This window comes from Miniopterus natalensis, chromosome 14 (genome assembly GCF_054644295.1).
Source record: "Miniopterus natalensis isolate mMinNat1 chromosome 14, mMinNat1.hap1, whole genome shotgun sequence".
NCBI classification, from domain to species: domain Eukaryota; kingdom Metazoa; phylum Chordata; class Mammalia; order Chiroptera; family Miniopteridae; genus Miniopterus; species Miniopterus natalensis.
Genome location: NC_142094.1, coordinates 39591994 through 39611504, shown reverse-complemented (window position 1 = coordinate 39611504; position 19511 = coordinate 39591994). Strand labels below are relative to the sequence as shown.

Genomic DNA, 19511 nt, shown 5'->3' with positions numbered 1-19511 from the left:
TTTGTCTGGCTTGTATCACTCACAACTAGCAGTCAGGTATTTCTGTCCTCATTTTATAAGTGAAGCAACAGATTTTTAAAATGTTTAGGATTTAGGGAGAAATTACAGAGGGTGCAAAAAATATCCCAAAACAACGCCCTGGCCGGTGTGGCTCAGTGGTCAGAGTATTGTCTCATGCACTGAAGGATCACAGGTTCATTCCTGGTCAGGGCACATGCCAGGGTTGCAGGTTTGCCCCAGTCGGGGTGTGTACGTGAAGCGACCGATCGATGTTTCTGTCTTACATCGACGTTTCTCTCTCTCTTGCCCTCTCCCTTCCTCTCTCTCTGAATCAATGAAAAACATATCCTCCGGTGAGGATTTTTAAAAAATCCGAAACAGAAACCAGCTGCCAGAACAGGAACAGGTGCAGGTACAGTACTCACCCTAAGGGCTATAGTCAGAGAAGAAAGACCCTACTCAGAGGAAGCAATCTAGGGAGACTGCCAAACTGAGGTTCAGAAGGCTGTGAGGACAGTTTCAATGAGTCTAAGGGGCCAAACAAAAAAGACTAGGGGGGGAGTTCAGGCTCTTCCACCCTTTTCCAACTCCAAGTCTCCCTACCTCGGTTGGAGGCATCACATTTAAAGGCAGGAAATTCTACCAACACCAGCCTCCCTCCCCCCTGCCATAGGAAGCATTTACTCAAGCTCCGAGGCAAGAACTGGACCATGTTTCCCAGGAGGCAAAGCTTCCAAAGTTAAAATGTCAACACACCAGATATATTCCTTTCCCTTCAGATGTACTTTCTGGCAGTGCCTGGAATAGAAAAGGCCCTTGGCTGTCCCCAGCACCCCTGGCCACCTTCCCCCCTTTGTGGCTCCCTCCTTTCTCTTCTAGTGGTTGCATCCAAGACAAGGGCCTTGGCCTAAAAAAAGCCCAACACGGGCAGCCGGTGCCCACTCAGCCACAGCGCATCCAGGTGAGGTTCCAGTTTGTTCTGAATTTGGGTTTGGAGCCAGCTCATAACCAAGTTTTACTCTGCCAGTCATTGTCCTGTCCGTATCGCCCTCGGGAACCTTGAGGGGAGGGGAGCTGTGGTCTGGGCCCTGGTGAAGGTAAGCGCAGGTTACCTTGCCCATGGTCCTTTTCCCAAGGGCCAAAGGATGAAGCGCTCAGAGTTCACAAGTGGCAAAGCGGGGATTAAAGCCAGGTGTGACTGCTATAGGGCCTGTGCTCTCTCCAGAGAGCTCTTTCTCCGACACTGGGCCGGGCCAAGAGACCTTGGGAGAAATTCTCCGGCTGGGGTCCTGGAGGAGAGTTAAACCTCCCTCCTCACATGTTGACCTGTTTTTCTGGAAAAGTTAGAAAGAGTGTGAAAGCAGACAAAAGCCCCTGCTTCTGTGAGTGATATCTTAAGTGTGGGTGAGATATTTCGTACATAGTGCCTGGCCAATGGCTGTCACGTGATTGATGGCAGCAATTTTGCAATATAGGACTGTACCCTGATTATGTTTGGTCTCCAGGACCAAAATATGACATTTGAATAATGAGTAGATCAGGGGGCACCTCCTTTACCTCTGCTCGAATATTTTATCTTATTTGGGAGTAGTTAAGAAAAGAAGGAATTTGGAGTTGGGATTCAAATAGTCCCCCGAGTCCTCAAAATGTAATGAAAATGAATCTATTACCTTCAGTGTTTCCTTGGGGTTTCTGAGTTTCTACTTCCTAAATGTCTTTATAGAGGAAAACCTTAGCCAAGACATCCGACCGCCGCTGCTCCTTCTGTGACATCCGGGAAGGCACCTAGGGCAGATCCTACTGGGGGCCGGCCCGGCAGCCAGCTCCCTCCTCCTGGCTGACAGGCTCCTAGTGTCAGCCAGCACGCGGAAAGCGGTGTGCTCAGGAAAGGCTCCCCGGTTCCAGAGGATGAGAACGGATCCGACTAAACCCACCATGGCCACCTGTTCCCCTTTACCGTAGATTGGTTTAGAGGTGTGTATTTCACTAAACTCTGGCCAATGGCAACTCTAAAGATGTTTGTTGGCGCTTCTGCAAACTGAAGGTGTCTGCAGGAGGAACCTCCTTCTTTCCTGCTTTGGCTTTACACGTGAAGACATGATGCTGCCAGCAGTGGCTGCCACCCGAGCTCCACAGGAGGTCATGGAAAGCTGATCCCCAGCCCTCATGTTATCAGGCCACTCTCTGTGGTCACATATTCTATAACTTGCAGCCCAAATCATCCTAACCAATTTACCTTATCATTTCACAGACTTACCCCAAAATGTCCTTGAAGTTTCGGCAAGAAAACATTATTGAAGGCACAGCTGGAGTAAGAGCAGTAACTGACGTTGAAGAGTCTAAGGACACTTTTCTGACATTCCTGATAGTTTCCAGCGCCGTGGATTTGCAACTTTTGGGATGGGAGAACCGGCTGTTTTTCCTTGGTGCAGGGGCTGTTGTAAAGGTCACTTATGTTCACTACCCTGCTGTATCCACGGTTAAAACATGAGTCACTGATGATTCCGTTTGTACCCTGAATGGAAAAATCACTTGAACGGGTCATGTGCAAATGCTTTGGGTACAAAAGCACCAGTCTGACTTCATTAATGTTGGGAACTGGACAATATCCCAGCACTCAGCATTGGCATCAGTGGGCCTCTGTCCTGCCTTTTTCAGCTTTGGGAATAGTCAGATTTGTATCAAGGCACCAGAAGTGGTATCAGTTGCAAATAAACTTTCTCTGTTCATAGAAAGCAAATATAGTCCACGCTGGGCCCAGAAGTGCCATTGATTTGGAATGTCTACTTGTACTCGGTTCTAATCACATAGGTCAGAAGCAGAGACTCAAAGTTCTGAGCCTGGGGCAGGACTCCAGGAGCCAGCCTACACCCCCCACCCCCGCCCCCACTCCCAAGCAAAGAATCAGAAGCTCCAAGAGCCGGGGGTGCCTCAGATTATTTAAGGCGGGGGTATCAGAATGGCCTTTAACCCTCAAGAGAAGGGGACTGCTGTGGATCAGAGGCTGAATGGAGCTTTGGTGCTCAGCAGGCGTCTCTCTCAGCCCCTACTCCTGTGGAAGTCGTCTTATGGGCAATGCTCCTGAGAACCTGAGAGTGAACTTCGGAGGCAAGCAGAAACTGTTTTAGTGGAGACAGGGAACAGCTGGATATGACGTCCTTGCTCTGTGTTTGTTTATCAGGGTGTGCCTGGTACTCGCATAATTGCAAGGATGTTTCATTTTCCTTGCCTTCAAAATGCAGAAAGTGTCTGGGGACAAGATAGGAAGTGTTGATCCAGAAACTCTTGTGTTTTCCCTGAAGCATTTTTCCCTCCTCCTCTCCGGGTTATTTCCAACAACCCTGTTTTCTTCGGTGTATAGGAGATGGAAGTTAAAAAGTGGTAAAGAGGTTAGAAACTGCACAGCCCTCCCCGACTCTGATACCCTAGCATGTAGTTTTTATTGTCAACCCCACAGGGCTGAGAAGTTATTTCCCAAGAAAGGATCTGAGTTGTGTCCTTGGAGATAGTGTAGTAAACAAATATAGGAGGTGATGTCTGGAGGGAACGGTTCACATGTCTAGTCTACCAGATGGACTTAGATGTCCTGCCTGAAGAGGTGTGGAAAGGAGAGTGACCCACTTCAGATCCACTGCAGAAGTGGAAAGGGAAACAGGATGTGGGGGCCGGGCGCAGAGGTGGGGAAGACAGGTGTGGATCGAGTTATACTTGCCCAAAGGTCCTTGGCGAGTTTTCTCAAGAGCGCTTGGTCCTTCCCGTAGCACAAGAAGCTGTGTGTGTACACGTTGTAGTCCCTGCCATACAGGCGGAAGAACAGAGCATTGTCTGGAGACTCAATCGTCTGGTTTTCGGGCACAAAAGTGATTTGTGTCGAGGCTCCCCCCAGGTCCAAAGCCCCATAAGTTTCCTGGCTAGTGCTTTCATTTGGCAACAGGCTGAACCACGTTATTGTCTGAAAGAGAGTATACAGTTACCAGTGGTAGAAATCTGTGGGCACCCCCTCTTTCACACTATTTCTTGGACTCAGGAACTTCCTAAAGTGAAGGAACAGGGGCAGAAGGGTGGCACAAAGCTCATTGGAGGTTCCCGAGTCCACATCAGATCAACAGTAAGGAAAGAGGGGTTTCAAGGACAGAGCTCAGGTGCAGCAGTGTAGAAGCAGTAAGTACAGTCAGTGTTTATGAACGAGGGATGTGGGGCTGGAAAGACTCAAGGACAAGTCCTCGCTTATTTGCTCATTAGCTGTGTAACCTCGAGCAGAATAATTAACCTCCTCTAGGCCTCAATTTGGGGCTCTAAAATGAGAGAGCACCTCATATGGTTGTTTTGAAGATTAAATCATACAGTAAGTGCATGGAAAGTGCTTAACATAGCACAAGATGCACAGCACTGGGCAAATATTAGTTATTCTTATTTTTAATGGTAGATTGTTATGTCTCTCTACAGTGAGCGATGGCTTCCTTACTCTCCAATAGTAAAAGTTCTTGTAAGAGAATTGTACTTCCGGCCACCCTTGTAAATGTGGGGGTAAATTAATGTGTTCATTCATCCATCATTCACTCTGGCAGGCAATCCAAGTACTGCCTGAGACAGCAATGGCCTTGGCCCCTAGGGAGCCACTCCATGGGTGCTGTGACATAATCACCTTCGTGAATTTCCCCAGCAGGTAGTTGATAGTAATCCAGCCATAGGCGCCTTCCTCTATGCCCGTGATGATTCTGGCACCCTTGAAGTCAAAGGGGTAGTTTTCGAGGATCTCTGTCACCTTAGTCAGGACCTTCTCCGCCAAATTTGGGTTTTTAAGTCTACACAAAGGAAGAGCTGTGGTTACCGGTTTTGTTTTAGTAACTGCAACTACCCATTTCAGCCACAGCTTCCAGTCAGTTCTCCCAGGAAGTGAATGATAACTCACTGGAATAAGCAAAGAGATGGAAATACTCACACATGGCTGCCTGAGGGGCCCTCCTTTTGGGTGAGGCCGAACTACCTTTTGTCCCGTCTCTAAATCCAAATCCTTCCAATCCCTGAATAGGTTCATCTTCCTAAAATACCATGTTTGTTGTTTCCTGGCTCCAAAAACTTATCAAAGTAATTTTAATTACTGTGGTGGTGGTAGCTGGGTATTGTTTGATCACCACTCCTGGAGCTAAAGTTGCCACATTATTATTGCTGGTGGCTGCTAGCCGGTCACATACTCAGGCCCTGCTTGAGATTCTTAATAGGGCTGTAGTAGATACCAGGTGGCCAGTGTCCTGGGACAGATACCCAACCCCCAGTGGTGCCAGACTGAGGGAAAAAATCTTCCTTATATTGTGCCTCAGTTCCTGGGTCTGTCTGAGACCTTGAGACCTAAAGGAGGAATCTTCCAGGATTATCATAATGAAGATGGGATGCAATTGCTTCCAAGATGTAGACTGTTCAACATTGAGAGCCTCTGGGTCAGAGGATGCTGCCTTCCAGCTGGCATCCTGTAATCTCTCACCTGTATGACTTCCATACCCTACCAACAGCCCCCATGTCTCTAGTTTTCCTTCCCTCCGGCCCACCTTCTCTGCCAGTGGCACCAGTTGTGTAACATCACTTAATGGCTTCCCATTATCTCCCAAATAAACTCCAACCCCCCAGCTTGCCCTACAAGGCACTATGTGGTGCGGACCCTGCCTTCTCAGAATCCCACCAGAATCCTGGCTCTACCATTTATCAGGTGTGACCCTGGGTAACTTACTTAACATCTGTAAGTCACAGCTTCCTTATCTGGTTAAGAATAGTTAATAACTTCATAGAGTTATTATGATTAAAGCACAGTGATAACAACATAGAAAGGGCTCAATAAACATAAGCTGCTAATATTATTACTACTATTATTATTTTACTATCTGCACCCTATGTTCTATCTATTTATAGTCCTCTGAACATGCCCTGGTCTCTCACACGTTTCTGCCTTCGCACATCTATGAGAACACAAGCTCCAGAAAGGAGTATCTGTATCCCCAGCACTTAGAATAGTGCCTGACCCATAACAGATACCAAATAAACATAGGTTATGGAATGTACAACGTCTGCTCTGCCTGTGGTGCCCTCGCCCCCCCCCCAACTCATCCTTCATGATTCAGCGCACATGCCCTCTCCTCTGGTAAATCCGCCTGACCTGCTCCCATTCTGCACAGGGCAAAGGGTGCTCCTGTAGCAGCTCTGAGCAGCCTTCTAGTAAAGAACTGATCACCCTGTATTGAAACTCTGATCTCCTTGAGGGCTGAAGTTACCTACTTCCCTCCATATCCTGGGACAGAGTAGGCAGTCAATACATGCTGCATGAGTGAATAAATGAGTGAATGAATGAGTGAATGAATGAATGAACGAACAAAAAAATAATGCACACAAATACTAAGTGGTGACCAATGAAGATGTGCTAGTTGTGATTATTTGTGTGTTGGGACATGTGACTCTCCTTGGGTCTTCCCCCTCCCGGAGACTGAATGGCTAAATCTGTAGCCCCAAATCCCAGAGTATACAGGCTCAATCTGTGCCTCTTTGTGCCCCCACCCTCTTGAATTTCCTGTGGGGAGAAGAGCAAGAGGGATTTTTTAGAAACACACTTAGCCCTGGCTGGTTTGGCTCAGTGGTTAGAGCATTAGCCTGCAGACTGATGGGTCCCCATTCTATTCCAGCCGAGGGCACGCACCCAGGTTGCAGGCTTGATCCCCAGCTTGGTCAGGGCACGTGCTGGAGGCAGCCAATCGGTGTGTCCCTCTCACCCTGATGTTTCTCTCTCTCTCTTTCTCTCTCTCTCTCTCCCCCCCCCTTCCACTCTCTCTGAAAAGCAATGGAAAAAATATCCTCAGGTGAGGATTAAAAAAAAAAATTTTTTTAAAAACAAACATCATACTTAAACCTCCAAAGTTACACATCCTAAGAGTCTGGGAGCTTTCCCCACTTACTGAGATTCGGGATATTTAGAACCGTAGGCGTTAGGGAAGTGTGGCAGTCTCCCGTAATTTCAGAGGCTCCTTGCTCTGCAAACCTAACTCCCCCTGCTCTTGGTCCCTATGTGTTGCTGTACCTGAGCAGCCGCATGCCTGCCGTAGCTCCCAGGTAAAGGGGTGTCTCGTGGTACCGGGAGATTGGAATCATTTGCCTGGCTTTTTCCATGCATTCAGTCAAATAAATGCTTAATTCATGTGGTTTATAAGCATATTTTGAGATTCCAGGACCTAGGAAAAGATGTAGAAGCAGATGACATTTTTTTTTTTTAAGTATAGAACATACCTTGACAATATTAGAGCAAAATACTGGTGTTTTCTGATAAAATTCAAGAAGAGAATTTCTTGGTGTGATATATATTAGTTTGCTTTACTGAGAGGGGTTAACTCATTGAACCAGCCCAGCCTTGGTAGGGACTTGTTTTCAGACCTCTGGCTGGGTCTGTCTGCTGTTCAAAATTTTTGCCACCGGGTGGTGCAACTTTCACATTCAATTGCATAGCCTTCCTAACAGGTTGATTTTAATGGGAATCTTATAGATAGCTACTCTATACAGCTACTTTTTCACGTTTCTTCCACGAAACTGTAATTAACAACACTAATTCTAGAAGATTTAAAAGGATAAAGATGACATTTAAAACAAAAATTAAAACAAGCACCAGACACATTGGCTTTTACTGAAAAGATAGGAACTGCTACTAACTAGCTACGTAATCATAGCTAGTTTGTGATCATAACTATACCCCTAAAATTTCTGAAGCAGAGTTTCTTTCTGTTAGGAGAAACAGGAATAGCATCCATGTCTCCTCAGTGATTTTCCACTCTGATACCCTGCCTCCGTGATAATACTGTTTTTCCAGTTGTAGAGCAAAATTAATTGTTGCTATGGACAGGATTAGAGCCAAGATTCTTTAAGCTTCTTGAAGTTGGCAATTTCAGTTCACTTTAAGATAAACATCCACACTGTCAGTGCTTCCTAGAGATTATAAAATTTGGTTTAAAGATAAGTATCCAGATACGCTATCCATATCATTCACAGGTTTTTAAACAGCCTGGTTACTTAGCTGTCATCAGAAAATCAGCTCTAAGTTATCAGCTAATTGTTTTAATACAAAAAGTCTGGCCTTCAAGAATGGGTGGGGCCCAGCAACTGAGCTTTAACAAACCCTCCAGGTGGTTCACATTTAAGAACCAGTGGCTGAGACATGGGTTTGAAGTTGGGCAGACCTCCATCTGCGTCCCAGTTCCATCACTTACTAGTGCAAGTAACCTGGAACACGTGGCATGACATCTATAAACCTCAGTGCCCTCATTTTTAAAACTGGGAGTAAGGGTGCATACCTCACCGAGAGAGCGTGAAGGTGAAATCACATTTTCAGTACTTAGGTTGGTGCGTGGCACACAGAAGTGTCCTGTTGATGGCCGGAAGTACTACTCATTTATTTTTAGGTTTGTTTATGCTGCAAGGGCTCAATCATCAAGGACTGATTTCAGTATTATTTCCATGACAGTGATAAAATAGCAGCAGCAGCCCCACTGTGTTCTTCACTTGACTTGCCTCTCTTCATGTGTTCCCCTTGCCACGTACACCTCATGTCCCACCGCGCCCCCCTTCTTCATCTTACCTTTTACCTGGCACTGTCCTATCTGATTCACCACCCCTGTGTCGTTCTCCTTTTCTGCCGGCCACATATAGGTATACAGAGTCGTGTGAGAAGAGCCGGCGTCCAGCACAATCCCATACTGAGGGGAAAACAAACCGAGAATTTATCAGCATCACAGTGTCCTCCGTATTCAGCTTGCCACAGAAAAAAGACAAAGACGAGAGTTTTCGAACACATGAGGAGAAAGTACTTTAATTCAAGAGTGGGGCATTGCCTGGAGTTGCCCCGATCACAAGACCTACCAGAACTCGCGTCGCTCCAGCACAGTGGCTCTCACTGCTGGCTCCACATTAGACATACCCAGGCCTGACCAGGGTGGGGCCTGAGCGTCAGCATTGTCTAGAAGCTTCTCGGGTGGTTCTAATGTGCAGCCAAGATCCTGAACCATATGCCAAAGTGTGGAGACAACAGGGAGGAAATAGAAAGCCACTGATTCAGTAGTTCCCAACCTTGTATGCATAGCAAAATGATCAGAATCACCTGGAGAGCTTCAAAGGCCGAGGATGTCCCACCACCCAGATGTGTAATTTAAGGGTTCTGGTATGCGGTCCGGCCTTTGGAAGAGAGACATGGAAAATACTAAATGTGCTTGCTTTTTTATTACGAATTAACTATAAGCTGTATTTGATACATTTTAAGAGATATGTACTTTAACTTCATGTTTGGGGCTCTTAAGAGTTGGGGGAGATGAAAGGAAGAAAGGATGTCGGGGAGACAGCATGAGTAAGGACTAGACGGTCAGAGAATGGGGAGAACGAAGTCCCACCCCACGTTTCACGAGTATGTTCAATGCACCAGCAGGTGTTGCATGAAGCATTTTATAAGAATTACCTGACTTAACCCTAGTAGTAAATTAGGTACTATTTTTATCCCCTCTGCAAAGGTGAAAAACTAAAGTGCAAAGAGGTTACGTAATTTACTCAAGAGACACAGCTAACGGGTGACAGAGCTTGGACTCGAATCAGTCAAGAGCTTATGTTCTGTAGACAGAGAAATACAGGAGCAAGGGCTGGACAGCAGCTTCCGTATCAGTGCCCCCTTTTAAGAACCTCTAATGAAGGAAACTATAGCAAAGTATGCGAATCCCAGCTGTGAATCCCAGTGAATGTCTGCATCTGTGCACATCCACGTAAACCACCATCAAGGTCAGGATACAGACCATTTCCTAGTCCCCAGAAGGCTTCCTGGTGCCCCTGTCAGTGTCCCACGGGTAACCACTGTCTTGACTTCGTCACCAGGGGTGAGTTTTGCCTGTTTTTCGACCTGCAGTAAATGGACTTACATAGTGTGCCTGCCTTATGTCCAATTTCTTTCACTCTACACTGTCTCTAAGATTCACTCAAACTGTGCGTATCAGTGGTTCCCTTTTCATTTTGCAGAGTTTTCCATTATCCGCATATCCTATGTCTTTTATCCGCTCTCCTGTTGACGGGCATTTGGGTTGTTGCCAGCTTGGGACTGTTGGGAATATGCTGCCAGGAGCATTCTTGCACATTTCGCTTTGCGGAGTGAGCGCTCATTGCTCCGGGGCGTTTGCCCAGGACTAGACTGAGGAATGCCCCTTCTCATCAATTAATATTCACCTCTGGTTACACCCCCGGGGTTAATCAGGAAAAAATGCCCTGATTGAATAATGATGTGTACCATAGGCTTTTGAGGGGCACAAGTACTTTTCATTCACCATCCCTCCCCCGGAGAGAAAAATGGAGGAAAGTAAACGGGGGAGGGGGGGCAAAAGGAAGAGAAACGGAGGAAGCGCGCCTCACGCTTGAGCTAACTGCCCTCATCACACTTCGCTGCTCATTTGAGCTGTGCACCTCCAAGTGTGGCTGCATCCCCCCCCCATGATGCTGAATCCCGCTTCTCCCTCCTGGGAGCAGCCCCCTTCTTCCCTCCCAGGCGTGCATCTCCTGAACTCTAACGGTTCCCACAAGGCTTGCAAGCAGGGGAGCAGCTCATCCCGGGCTAAGCCCCCTGCACCTGTCTCCAAGGCCCCCTTTTCTCTGACTCTCCACTGAGCTGACAGCAGCCCCCTTGGCTCACTTCTCTCCCATAACATTTCTAGGGAGCCAAAGCAGCCCCGCTTAGGCTCCCTCCTGTGGCTTCTTCTATCCTGGGCCCTTCTTGTTTCACTGTCCCAGCTGTAACAAACATCCTCTCAAAATCGCCAGGGCTTGTGCTGTGAAATCTTTCCTGCAGGAAGAACCCACACGCTGCCGGCCGGCCTGAGGCAGACCCTCTCCAGTCCCGGTTTGCAGTAACAATTCTATGGAGTCCTAAGTACAAGTCATGCTGAGAATAGGGCTGACAGTTGCAAACCACCTTACAGCATCCCAGTGTTCCTTTATCTTTCCGCTTCCATGTGCTTGATGCCATCCTTTCAAGGTTATATTTAAAGGGCTTTCATAGGAAGCTCTTTAAAAATTAAGGCTGGGCATTTTTGTTCTATATAAGCTCATACTTCTTTGTGCTTTCCAGTTAGCCTGAAATCTCTGAGGTATCCAGGTGACCAAAAAAAAAAGAATGCTTAATTCAGCAGTTATATATATATATCACCTAATACTATCTTATCACATGCTAAAACCCTAAGAAGTTCCAGGGAGAAAAAAAATACAAGAATGCGGGCTCAGGACCTCCCTGGACCACTGAGAATAGCTAACAGTAGAGTCTATTGAGATGTCAAGTTTTACTCTGTTTAACCCCAGACCAGGGAGTATCCTCGCTGTGAGAGTGAGGGTCCTTGACCTCCATAACCTGCACAACACTCTCTGCCTTGTTACACAGGGTTCCCTGTGGCAGTTAGCATTATGCCCTTATAAAGAAAGGGCCTGTGCAGTACTTGCTTGGGGCATTGCAAGGCAGCAAGCTGGACAGGCTCCCCTGCGGCTAGGCTTGCAGCAAGGGGAAACCAAGAGCTTGCTTAGGCAGTGACCTCTGTGGGCTGAGAGGGGTCTGACTGAGCCGCCTGGGGCCTTTAGATCTGTGAGAAACCTCCTGGGGTGGAGGAGGAGGACCAGGGGTTACACAGGACAGAGTTCTGTTGTTCCCAGCAGGGCCCCTGAATTCTTCCTGCCAGAAAATGTTCCAACCACAGCAGCATTATGATAAAAGTTAGCGAGGCAGCAGCAGCAAGCAGCCTTTATCTGGAATCAGGACTTTCTGACTTCACTCTTCCAGGAGAAAAAAGGAACCAGTCTTGCTTCTCTGCTGTTTCTCCAGGCCCATTACAGCGAGGTGGTTGAGAAATGAAAGCTTTTACTCCATTCTGTTTGGCAAGTGTTTGAGAACAGGGTAGGGCATACTTTTTAAAAGCAGGAATTAAAGACATTTCATCTTGTGTCTACAGCAGACTGGAATGCTGACCTGCTGAACTGTGCCAAATGTTTTTGTTTTCTAAAATGTTTTGCACAGTGAAAAACTGACATTGCTTGCTGCTTGCGGGACAGGTAAAGTTTGATGGACAATTCTCAGTTTGAGCATTTTAGGAGTTTTCCTCTCATGGTTACAAAACTGTCAGCACATCCACTCATTTTTCACACCTGGTCCATTTAAGAGCTAGATGTTCATTCCATCTATCTTCTTATTTTATAGATGAGAACTTGTGTCCAGAAATCTTCAAAGACTTGCCTAACAGAAGCAGATAATTAATGCCTGAACAGATCCACCTAGAACCCAGGGAGCCACCACCTTTTCTTCTCTTTCACCACTCCAGCATTTTCCAACACATATCCCAGAGAGCACCAAGCCGGCAAGGATCTGGGCAAATAAACCTTCCCAGAAGTTTGGGGCGTGCTGCATGCACTCTCCCCTTCCCGGGAGAGAGCCTGAGAGGCAGTGAATGCTTCAGGGAAGTCTGACAGCGGAGAAACCGCCTTAACTTTGTCTAAGCCAGCATCCCCCAGACTCAATGACAGCAGAATTCTGTTTCAAATATAATCTCTACCCTACAGAAATGCTTTGAGAAATGCTGTGCCTTGCCAGGCTCTCACCCCTACCCAGTGTTTCTCTGTAGTTCCTATTTAAAACATTTCTAAAAGCTTCTATGACTATATCCTTCACATTAAAGAAAAATCTAAGACTTGAGTAATGAGGAAGATATCTGACATTTCCTTAATATTATTGTTTCAATGTCATTTCTATTTTAAGACTACAGAAGTTTGTCAAATAGCATCTAGAAAATGAAGTGAAAAGGAAAAAGACATTTAAGATTCCACCAACTAGACATCATTGTTATTATTTCCTTCCAGGCTTTTTATTATTATTTTAATCCTCACCTGAGGATATTTTTTCCATCGCTTTTCAGAGAGAGTGGGCGGGGGGAGATTGAGAGAGAGAGAGAGGAACATCAGTATGAGAGAGACACATCGATTGGCTGCCTCCCAGGGCTGGGATCGAGCCTGCAACCCAGGGATGTGCCCTTGGCCAGAATCAAACGCAGAATCCTTCAGTCCACCAGCCAGTGCTCTAACCACTGAGCAAACCAGCCAGGGCTCCTTCCAGGCTTTTAAAAGTGCATGGTGATTTTTATAGCATTGCATTCTTACTATGCATACAACTTTGTCCTAAGTTAGTTTTTGATCAGGCACATAATTTTAGCCATGACAACTGATCTTCACAAGCTCTGCTGAGTGAACAGAAGCAGTAGTCTAGGGAGAAAAAAGTGTCGAAATGACGTTGCTTGGTCCAGAGAGACACCAATGTAGGGAGCTTGGTGAAGACCTGGAGAAGTGGGTGGCAACAGACCCTGAGCTCACAGAGCCTGGAGGCCATATGGAGGTGGGGCAGACCCCTCCTTAGGATGGAAATAATTCTACCCGTGCTAACATCATAGGCCCAGGCTTCTGGGTACATCTCCCTAGATGTGGGGATAAAGAGAAAACTGGAGCGTCAGATGACCTACTTCTATTCCTGGCTTTGCAGAAGTGGGATAGTTAACCGTCTCTTCTGCATCTGCTCATTCAGAAAACGGCCACCCTCACACTGGCCGCTCTCAGTTCCACATGCGCCACGTGGCTTCTCTTCCAGAGCCTCCGCCCTGAAATCTCCACCTTCTCTGACCTTCTCAGATTAGATTCCACCCTCCGAATCCATGTCTCAGAGTGCCTGTAGTTTTCCTCGGAAGCCAGAGCTTACCCTAATTACCTACTCATGTGGCTATTTGATTAATGCCGTCTTCCCTGCAGGCTGGAAGCTGCATTAGGGTGGGTCTGCTTCGCTTACCATGGTATATGCAGCCCCCACACGGTATATGCTCCTCTCTGTGGGCACAGAGGAGGAGTTCAACAAAAACGGTTGAATCAAACGAATGATTGAAGGGGGTTAGAACTGCAGGGCTCCTAAATTTCTTCAGTCCTGAAAGAAGTTAATATTCACAGTCTAACAAAAAGTAGTGCCATTAGGGTTGAGTTCCACCACCACTCCCAAAAAACCCATAAGCCAGCCTCAGCCAGGTGGCTCAGTTGGCTGGAGCAAAGTCCCACACATCAAGACGGTTTTGGGTTCAATTCTCAGTCAGGGCACATACCTCGGTTTCGGGCTCGATCCCCAACCGGGGCACGTGTGGAAGGCAACCTGTCAGTGTTTCTCTTTCACATGGATGTTTCTCTCTCTCCCTCTCCCACCCCCGCCCCTCTAAAATCAAAGATATCCTCGGGTGAGACTAAAACAAACCCCCCAAAACCATAAGCCAGGTAACACAGACAACAGTGTGGTAACTAACTACCCTTGATCCCTTCAGACAAAATTGGTTCTTCTGAATCTTTGTTAAAAGTTCCTGTAGCTTTAATGGTTACTTCAGAAACCTCATCAGTCTGTCCCAGTGAGTCTTTTTGAAGAAACAAAACTGCTCCTTTTGACTGTGACTCTAGGACGCTATAAAACAAACCAGGTGTCCCCGAGCTGCAGCGGTGCTGGCGGGCCTGTGAGCGAGGAGAGGCCAGAGTTTGCTTCCTCTCTTCTGTCCTTAACTGGAGCTACTGGACCTTCTCTACAAACCACACTTTTGTTTTGCTTTTTGATTCTCACCCCAGGATATGTTTTTACTGATTTTAGAGGAGGCGGAGAGGGAGAGAGAGAGAAAGAGAATCGATCGGCTGCCTCCTGTATGCACCCCGATGGGGGATCCAACCAAACCTGGGCATGTGCCCTGACTGGGACTCGAACCCGCGGCCTTTCAGTGCACAGGACAATGCTCAGCCAACTTAGCCACTCAGCCAGGGCTTTTAAAATTTTTTTAATTGTAGGAAAATACACCATAAAATGTACTGTTTTAACTACTCAAAGCATACAGGTGTACACTTCTGTGGCATTAGGTGCATTCACATTGTTGTGAAGCCATCACCACCCCCATCTCCAGGTGGTGTTTCTCAAGTGAGACATTAAATCCAGGGGAGTGAAAATAATGTTCTCCAGGAGTATCTGAGATTGAAATTGGAGCAAATCCTTCCAAATTTTCCAAAAAAAGGTAAAACCACAAATATCTATTAAGAATAGTACCTTAGCTACTTGTGAAAAAAGCAGATGCATGGGGTCAGGCCACCGCCCTTTAGCAGCAGTTGGCCATCTGGGGCTGCTGACTCAGTGACCATCACACACTAACAGGTAAGGGCCTTGCCTAGAGCTCATCTCCCTCAAAGCAGTGTGGACAGCTGCTCTCCCCCGAAGGCCTCTGATGTGCTGGGCACTCTGATAAGTGAGTCACAGGTACTGTTTCTCACAGCCATCCTCAAAGTAGGTACTATCTCCGTTTTACACACAGGAAACTGAGGTATAGAGAGAGGAATTTTCTTGCCCAAAGTCTCATAGCTAGAAAGCAGCAGATCTGGGACTGAAATCAAAGCCCTCTGGTCCCTGAGCCCGCATTCCATAGAAGTGAGCAGCTTTTAATGAAGGCCTGTGGTTTGGTATTGGGTCCTTCTGGTGCCTCTGAGAGAAGCCTGCGGCACTCCGTGTGTGGCAGAGTATGGAATGTTTGTGCTAAAAGGAATGTCTGGCAACTTGCTAACTGCCAGGATTCTGTGATGAGCAGGCACTTAAGGAAGTGGTGAACCAAGCAGACCTCAAAGCTACCTCCCCACCCAGGTTCACCAGGACAAAAGCACTCTCTCAGGGGACACTGTGGTACAGCTAATGATTCTTCATTACGGCTATGTTGTTTTTTAAGTGGTCACTGCTAGCTACAGGACAGTGGTCCCTAGACTTTAATGGCCTGAGGATACCTGTCAAAAGTGTCAGTTCCCAGACTCTGCAACCTGGAGGTTGAAACTGAGGAGGTTCTGTGAGAATGGGGAACCAGGATCTTTGGCCTCCCCCTAATTCACTGCAGCCAGAATGATCTTTTCAAAACACAAATCTGATCATGTCATTGACTTCCCATTGGTTTAGGATTAAAACTAAAAGACTCAACCTGACTTGCAAGGCCCTGCCCACACCTCCTCCCTCACCGTCTTTATCCAACACATGACCCACTCTTGCTCTCCAACTAAATTCTGGTAGGTATCCAACTTTCCTGCTGTGAGATTCTTGCGCTTGCTTTCTTTCTTCCTAGAACGCTCTTTACCGGTTTCTTTCCCAGCTAACTTCTAATCATCCTTCGGATATTATTAATGTCATTTTTTTTCAGGGAAGATTTCCCTCGTCCCCAAAACTTTCATTTGGTGGCACTCATCACAATTGTAATTAATAATTTGTGTCATCTATTAAATGTGTTTCCTTTCCCAGATGGTAAACTCAGTTGTAGCTCTATTGGCTTCCCAATTATGTAGCCAGTGCCTGACATAGATACTTCAATATTTAAATAATAATTATTGATATATAAATTTGTGAACAAATGAATCAAGAGATGCTAAAGAGATGATGTGTTTTAAAACAAATATACCTGGTACAACTATCTAAATGTGTTATCATTAATTCATCATTTTTGGAAGGAAATGCATTTATTCCAAAAAACTACTCAAAACAATTTAGTAGCTCATGATATATGGTATTAATCGACCAATGACACAAGGAAACAGTCTCATTTATTGTTCCTAATTTTAGGTTTTAAACATGTTTATCATGCACCTTCTTCATCCAACTTAGTTTTGAATGATTTCAGAGATACTATCAAAGAGAGTGTTCTAAAGCGGCAATGTCCAATAGAACTTCCTGCGACAATGGGAATGTTGTGTCTGTGTTGTCTAGTTCAGTAGTCACCAGCCACATGAGGCTGTTGAGCACTGGAAATGTGGCTAGTGCAAATGAAGAACAAAATTTTTCATCTGATTTCATTTTAATTAACTTGGATTAAAAGAGCTCCATGTGGCTATCAAATTAGACAGCATACATGGCTTAAAGAGATCACTAAAGACAAGTTCCCAAAATATTTTTGCCCTCAATATATGCCAGGAATCTTATTAAAATTACTGTATAACATCAACAAATGGCTAGTTTGCATATATAAAATTATCTTTGAGCAAAATAAACCAGTTATATTGCTATAAAGATTCACTTCAGATGCCAGTGTCAGCTCTTCAAATACTTATACATTTTATTCAAAGAATGCCAAAGACCTTTCCCCATTTTGCCAGGCCAACACAACAACATGAATCATAACAGACTTTAAGATGACCACTGAGAATGAGAGAAGGTCATCCATGACAAGTATTCATTAGGAACACAGAGCTCAAGTCTGTCATGGATTTTGCCTCCTAGGCAGTAACCCTCTACAATGATGCAATAAAGAACATGTAAAAAGGTCAAATCAAGAAGGCAATCATGTACTTTTGGAACTGGTAAACAAAAAACAGAACTGAGATGCCATGAGGCTTCAACTGTGAGTGAAGTTTTGCCAAGAGAGCCAAGATCATTCAACATTAAAAGGCAAGAGACCATGGCCAATGAGATAGTATCAGACTTCTGTGCTGACAAAGGAGCTGCTGTGCACAGTCCCAGTTGAGTTGAATTTGTGTGGCAAACAGATGCCAACCTAACATGCAGGCCTCTGCTCTACAGCAAGTGATTTGGGTAGGTGGCAAAAGTCTCAGCAGCCTGGCATATACATCCATATTCCCAGGCTCACAGTTTAATATCTTCAAACACAAGAAAACATATTTCTGTACATGTATTCCAAGGCCTCCATGGTCAAGTTAATTTCTGGATGTGTCACCACCCACATGAACATACATGTTCATTAGAATATCAGTATATTCTGGGTATATCCTTATAGATTTACTTACTGTAATTTCAATGAAAGATTAAAATGGTGTATTTACAATGAAAATTTATATTTACCACATGCTTTCTAATTAATGGATTAAACAAAATATTGACCATATTGCAAGGTACTTGTGAGATATTCATGTTTTTGAAATTTAACTTTGATGAATTTGAAAAGGAGAAATAAATTGCAGCAGAGTTAATGACCCTAATTATTTTTAATGACATTAACTAGTTCTTCAAATGTAGGAATTTCACAAGAAATTTATCTATCCATCAATTCATTTGAAATTACTATATCTGATACTTGTTTTTCTGGGTTTTTTTAAAAACTTTATTTTGCTCTGTTCTTTGATATTTTGGAGATGAAAAACAAGTCTTCTCCACAATCTTTGACTTCCAAAGTGCTTTATACAGAGCTTTCCAATTATTTTGGTGACAGTGATATTGATGGAGTAAGAAGAACAAAGGGTACAGTGTTGTGTCACATCCACAATGAAACAATGAGTAAGAAGTAGAGATAGCACTAGACAGTAGAATATCAGCACAGTATAAAACAGATATGGGTGTGGTGAATTAAGTCTTTGTTTCTGTTATTTATTTAACTAATTTGCCGAACAATCATAAAGACAGTTATCTTTCCATCGTCAATTTATTCATAGCATTCCCTCTTCCAGATGAGCATGCATTTCCATTTTACTTTCCTAATCCAATAAGTGGCTTGCTCTGGGGCTACCAGAACCTCATCTCCTCCTGTATGCTGTCATATACCTTTTCACCCTGCCCAGAGCCCCTCATAAACACACACACACACACACACACACACACACACAGATTTGAGTTACCTTAATATTTTTTGACAATGCTTTGTTCTGGGTCAGCCCCACAGCAATCAAAGCAATCACAGCCATGACACAGGAGAAGCCAACAATGACCAGTATATTTTTGGAACAAAATCTCTTCAGTCCAGGACCTAAAACCAAAAGCAGAACAGAAAATATCAACAAGAAATCAGCAAACATCGATTTTTTTCTCCTTTTTCTGTACGGTCTAGTGAGAGCTATCTTGAGACATCAAAGATGATAGAAGAATCTTCATGAAGCACTTGCAAAGTAATTGAGTAATAATTCAAGCACAAAAGGACTTGTCTGTGATATGATGAGGGCCAAGACTGAGATAGTGGCTGTCATAAGGAAAATGGGCAGAATTAGCTCTGTAATCAGATGTGGAATGAGGAGAGGGAAGAATCCCAAGTTGGCAGATTGTTTAGTAGGTCATGTAAGTCTATCAAGGTACAAGTAACAAATAACAAAAAGCAAGGAGAGCCCTCTTCACTTTTAAAATCTACCACCAAATGTTTAAGATGTGAAAAAGTACTTAGAATACATCATCAAACATCTAAGTCCCACAACCCCAGGTCATTTCCTGGCTTGACATACCCCTTGCATTTCAACATATTTATATATTAACTGGTAATAGTATAGGGGCTGTGGGGTTTTGATTATTTCATCATTCACATTATCTTACCTATTCTGTTCTTAGTCTCACCTTGTTAAGGGACATGAAAAAGCTCCAGAAGAATTCTATAAAAGGCAAAAGGTACTTTGATTGGAACGAACAGCATGTAGTGCAGGTGAACAGGAAATAGAATGGTTGTCCCATTCCCTCCACT

The 19511-nt window shown here is 45.0% G+C and overlaps 1 protein-coding gene across 1 annotated transcript in view; it reads right to left on the bottom strand.

Moving 5' to 3' along the window:
• ENTPD1 (ectonucleoside triphosphate diphosphohydrolase 1) overlaps positions 1–19511 on the bottom strand; it is an 82988-nt gene that overhangs the window by 13707 nt on the left and 49770 nt on the right. Inside the window, exons 2-7 of the mRNA XM_016220035.2 lie at positions 18685–18812; positions 8606–8723; positions 7061–7211; positions 4646–4805; positions 3713–3952; positions 2258–2515 (exon numbers count right to left, since the gene is read on the bottom strand). Of these exons, the coding sequence (XP_016075521.2) occupies positions 2258–2515; positions 3713–3952; positions 4646–4805; positions 7061–7211; positions 8606–8723; positions 18685–18812 (1055 nt within the window). The remainder of the gene's footprint in view (positions 1–2257; positions 2516–3712; positions 3953–4645; positions 4806–7060; positions 7212–8605; positions 8724–18684; positions 18813–19511) is intronic.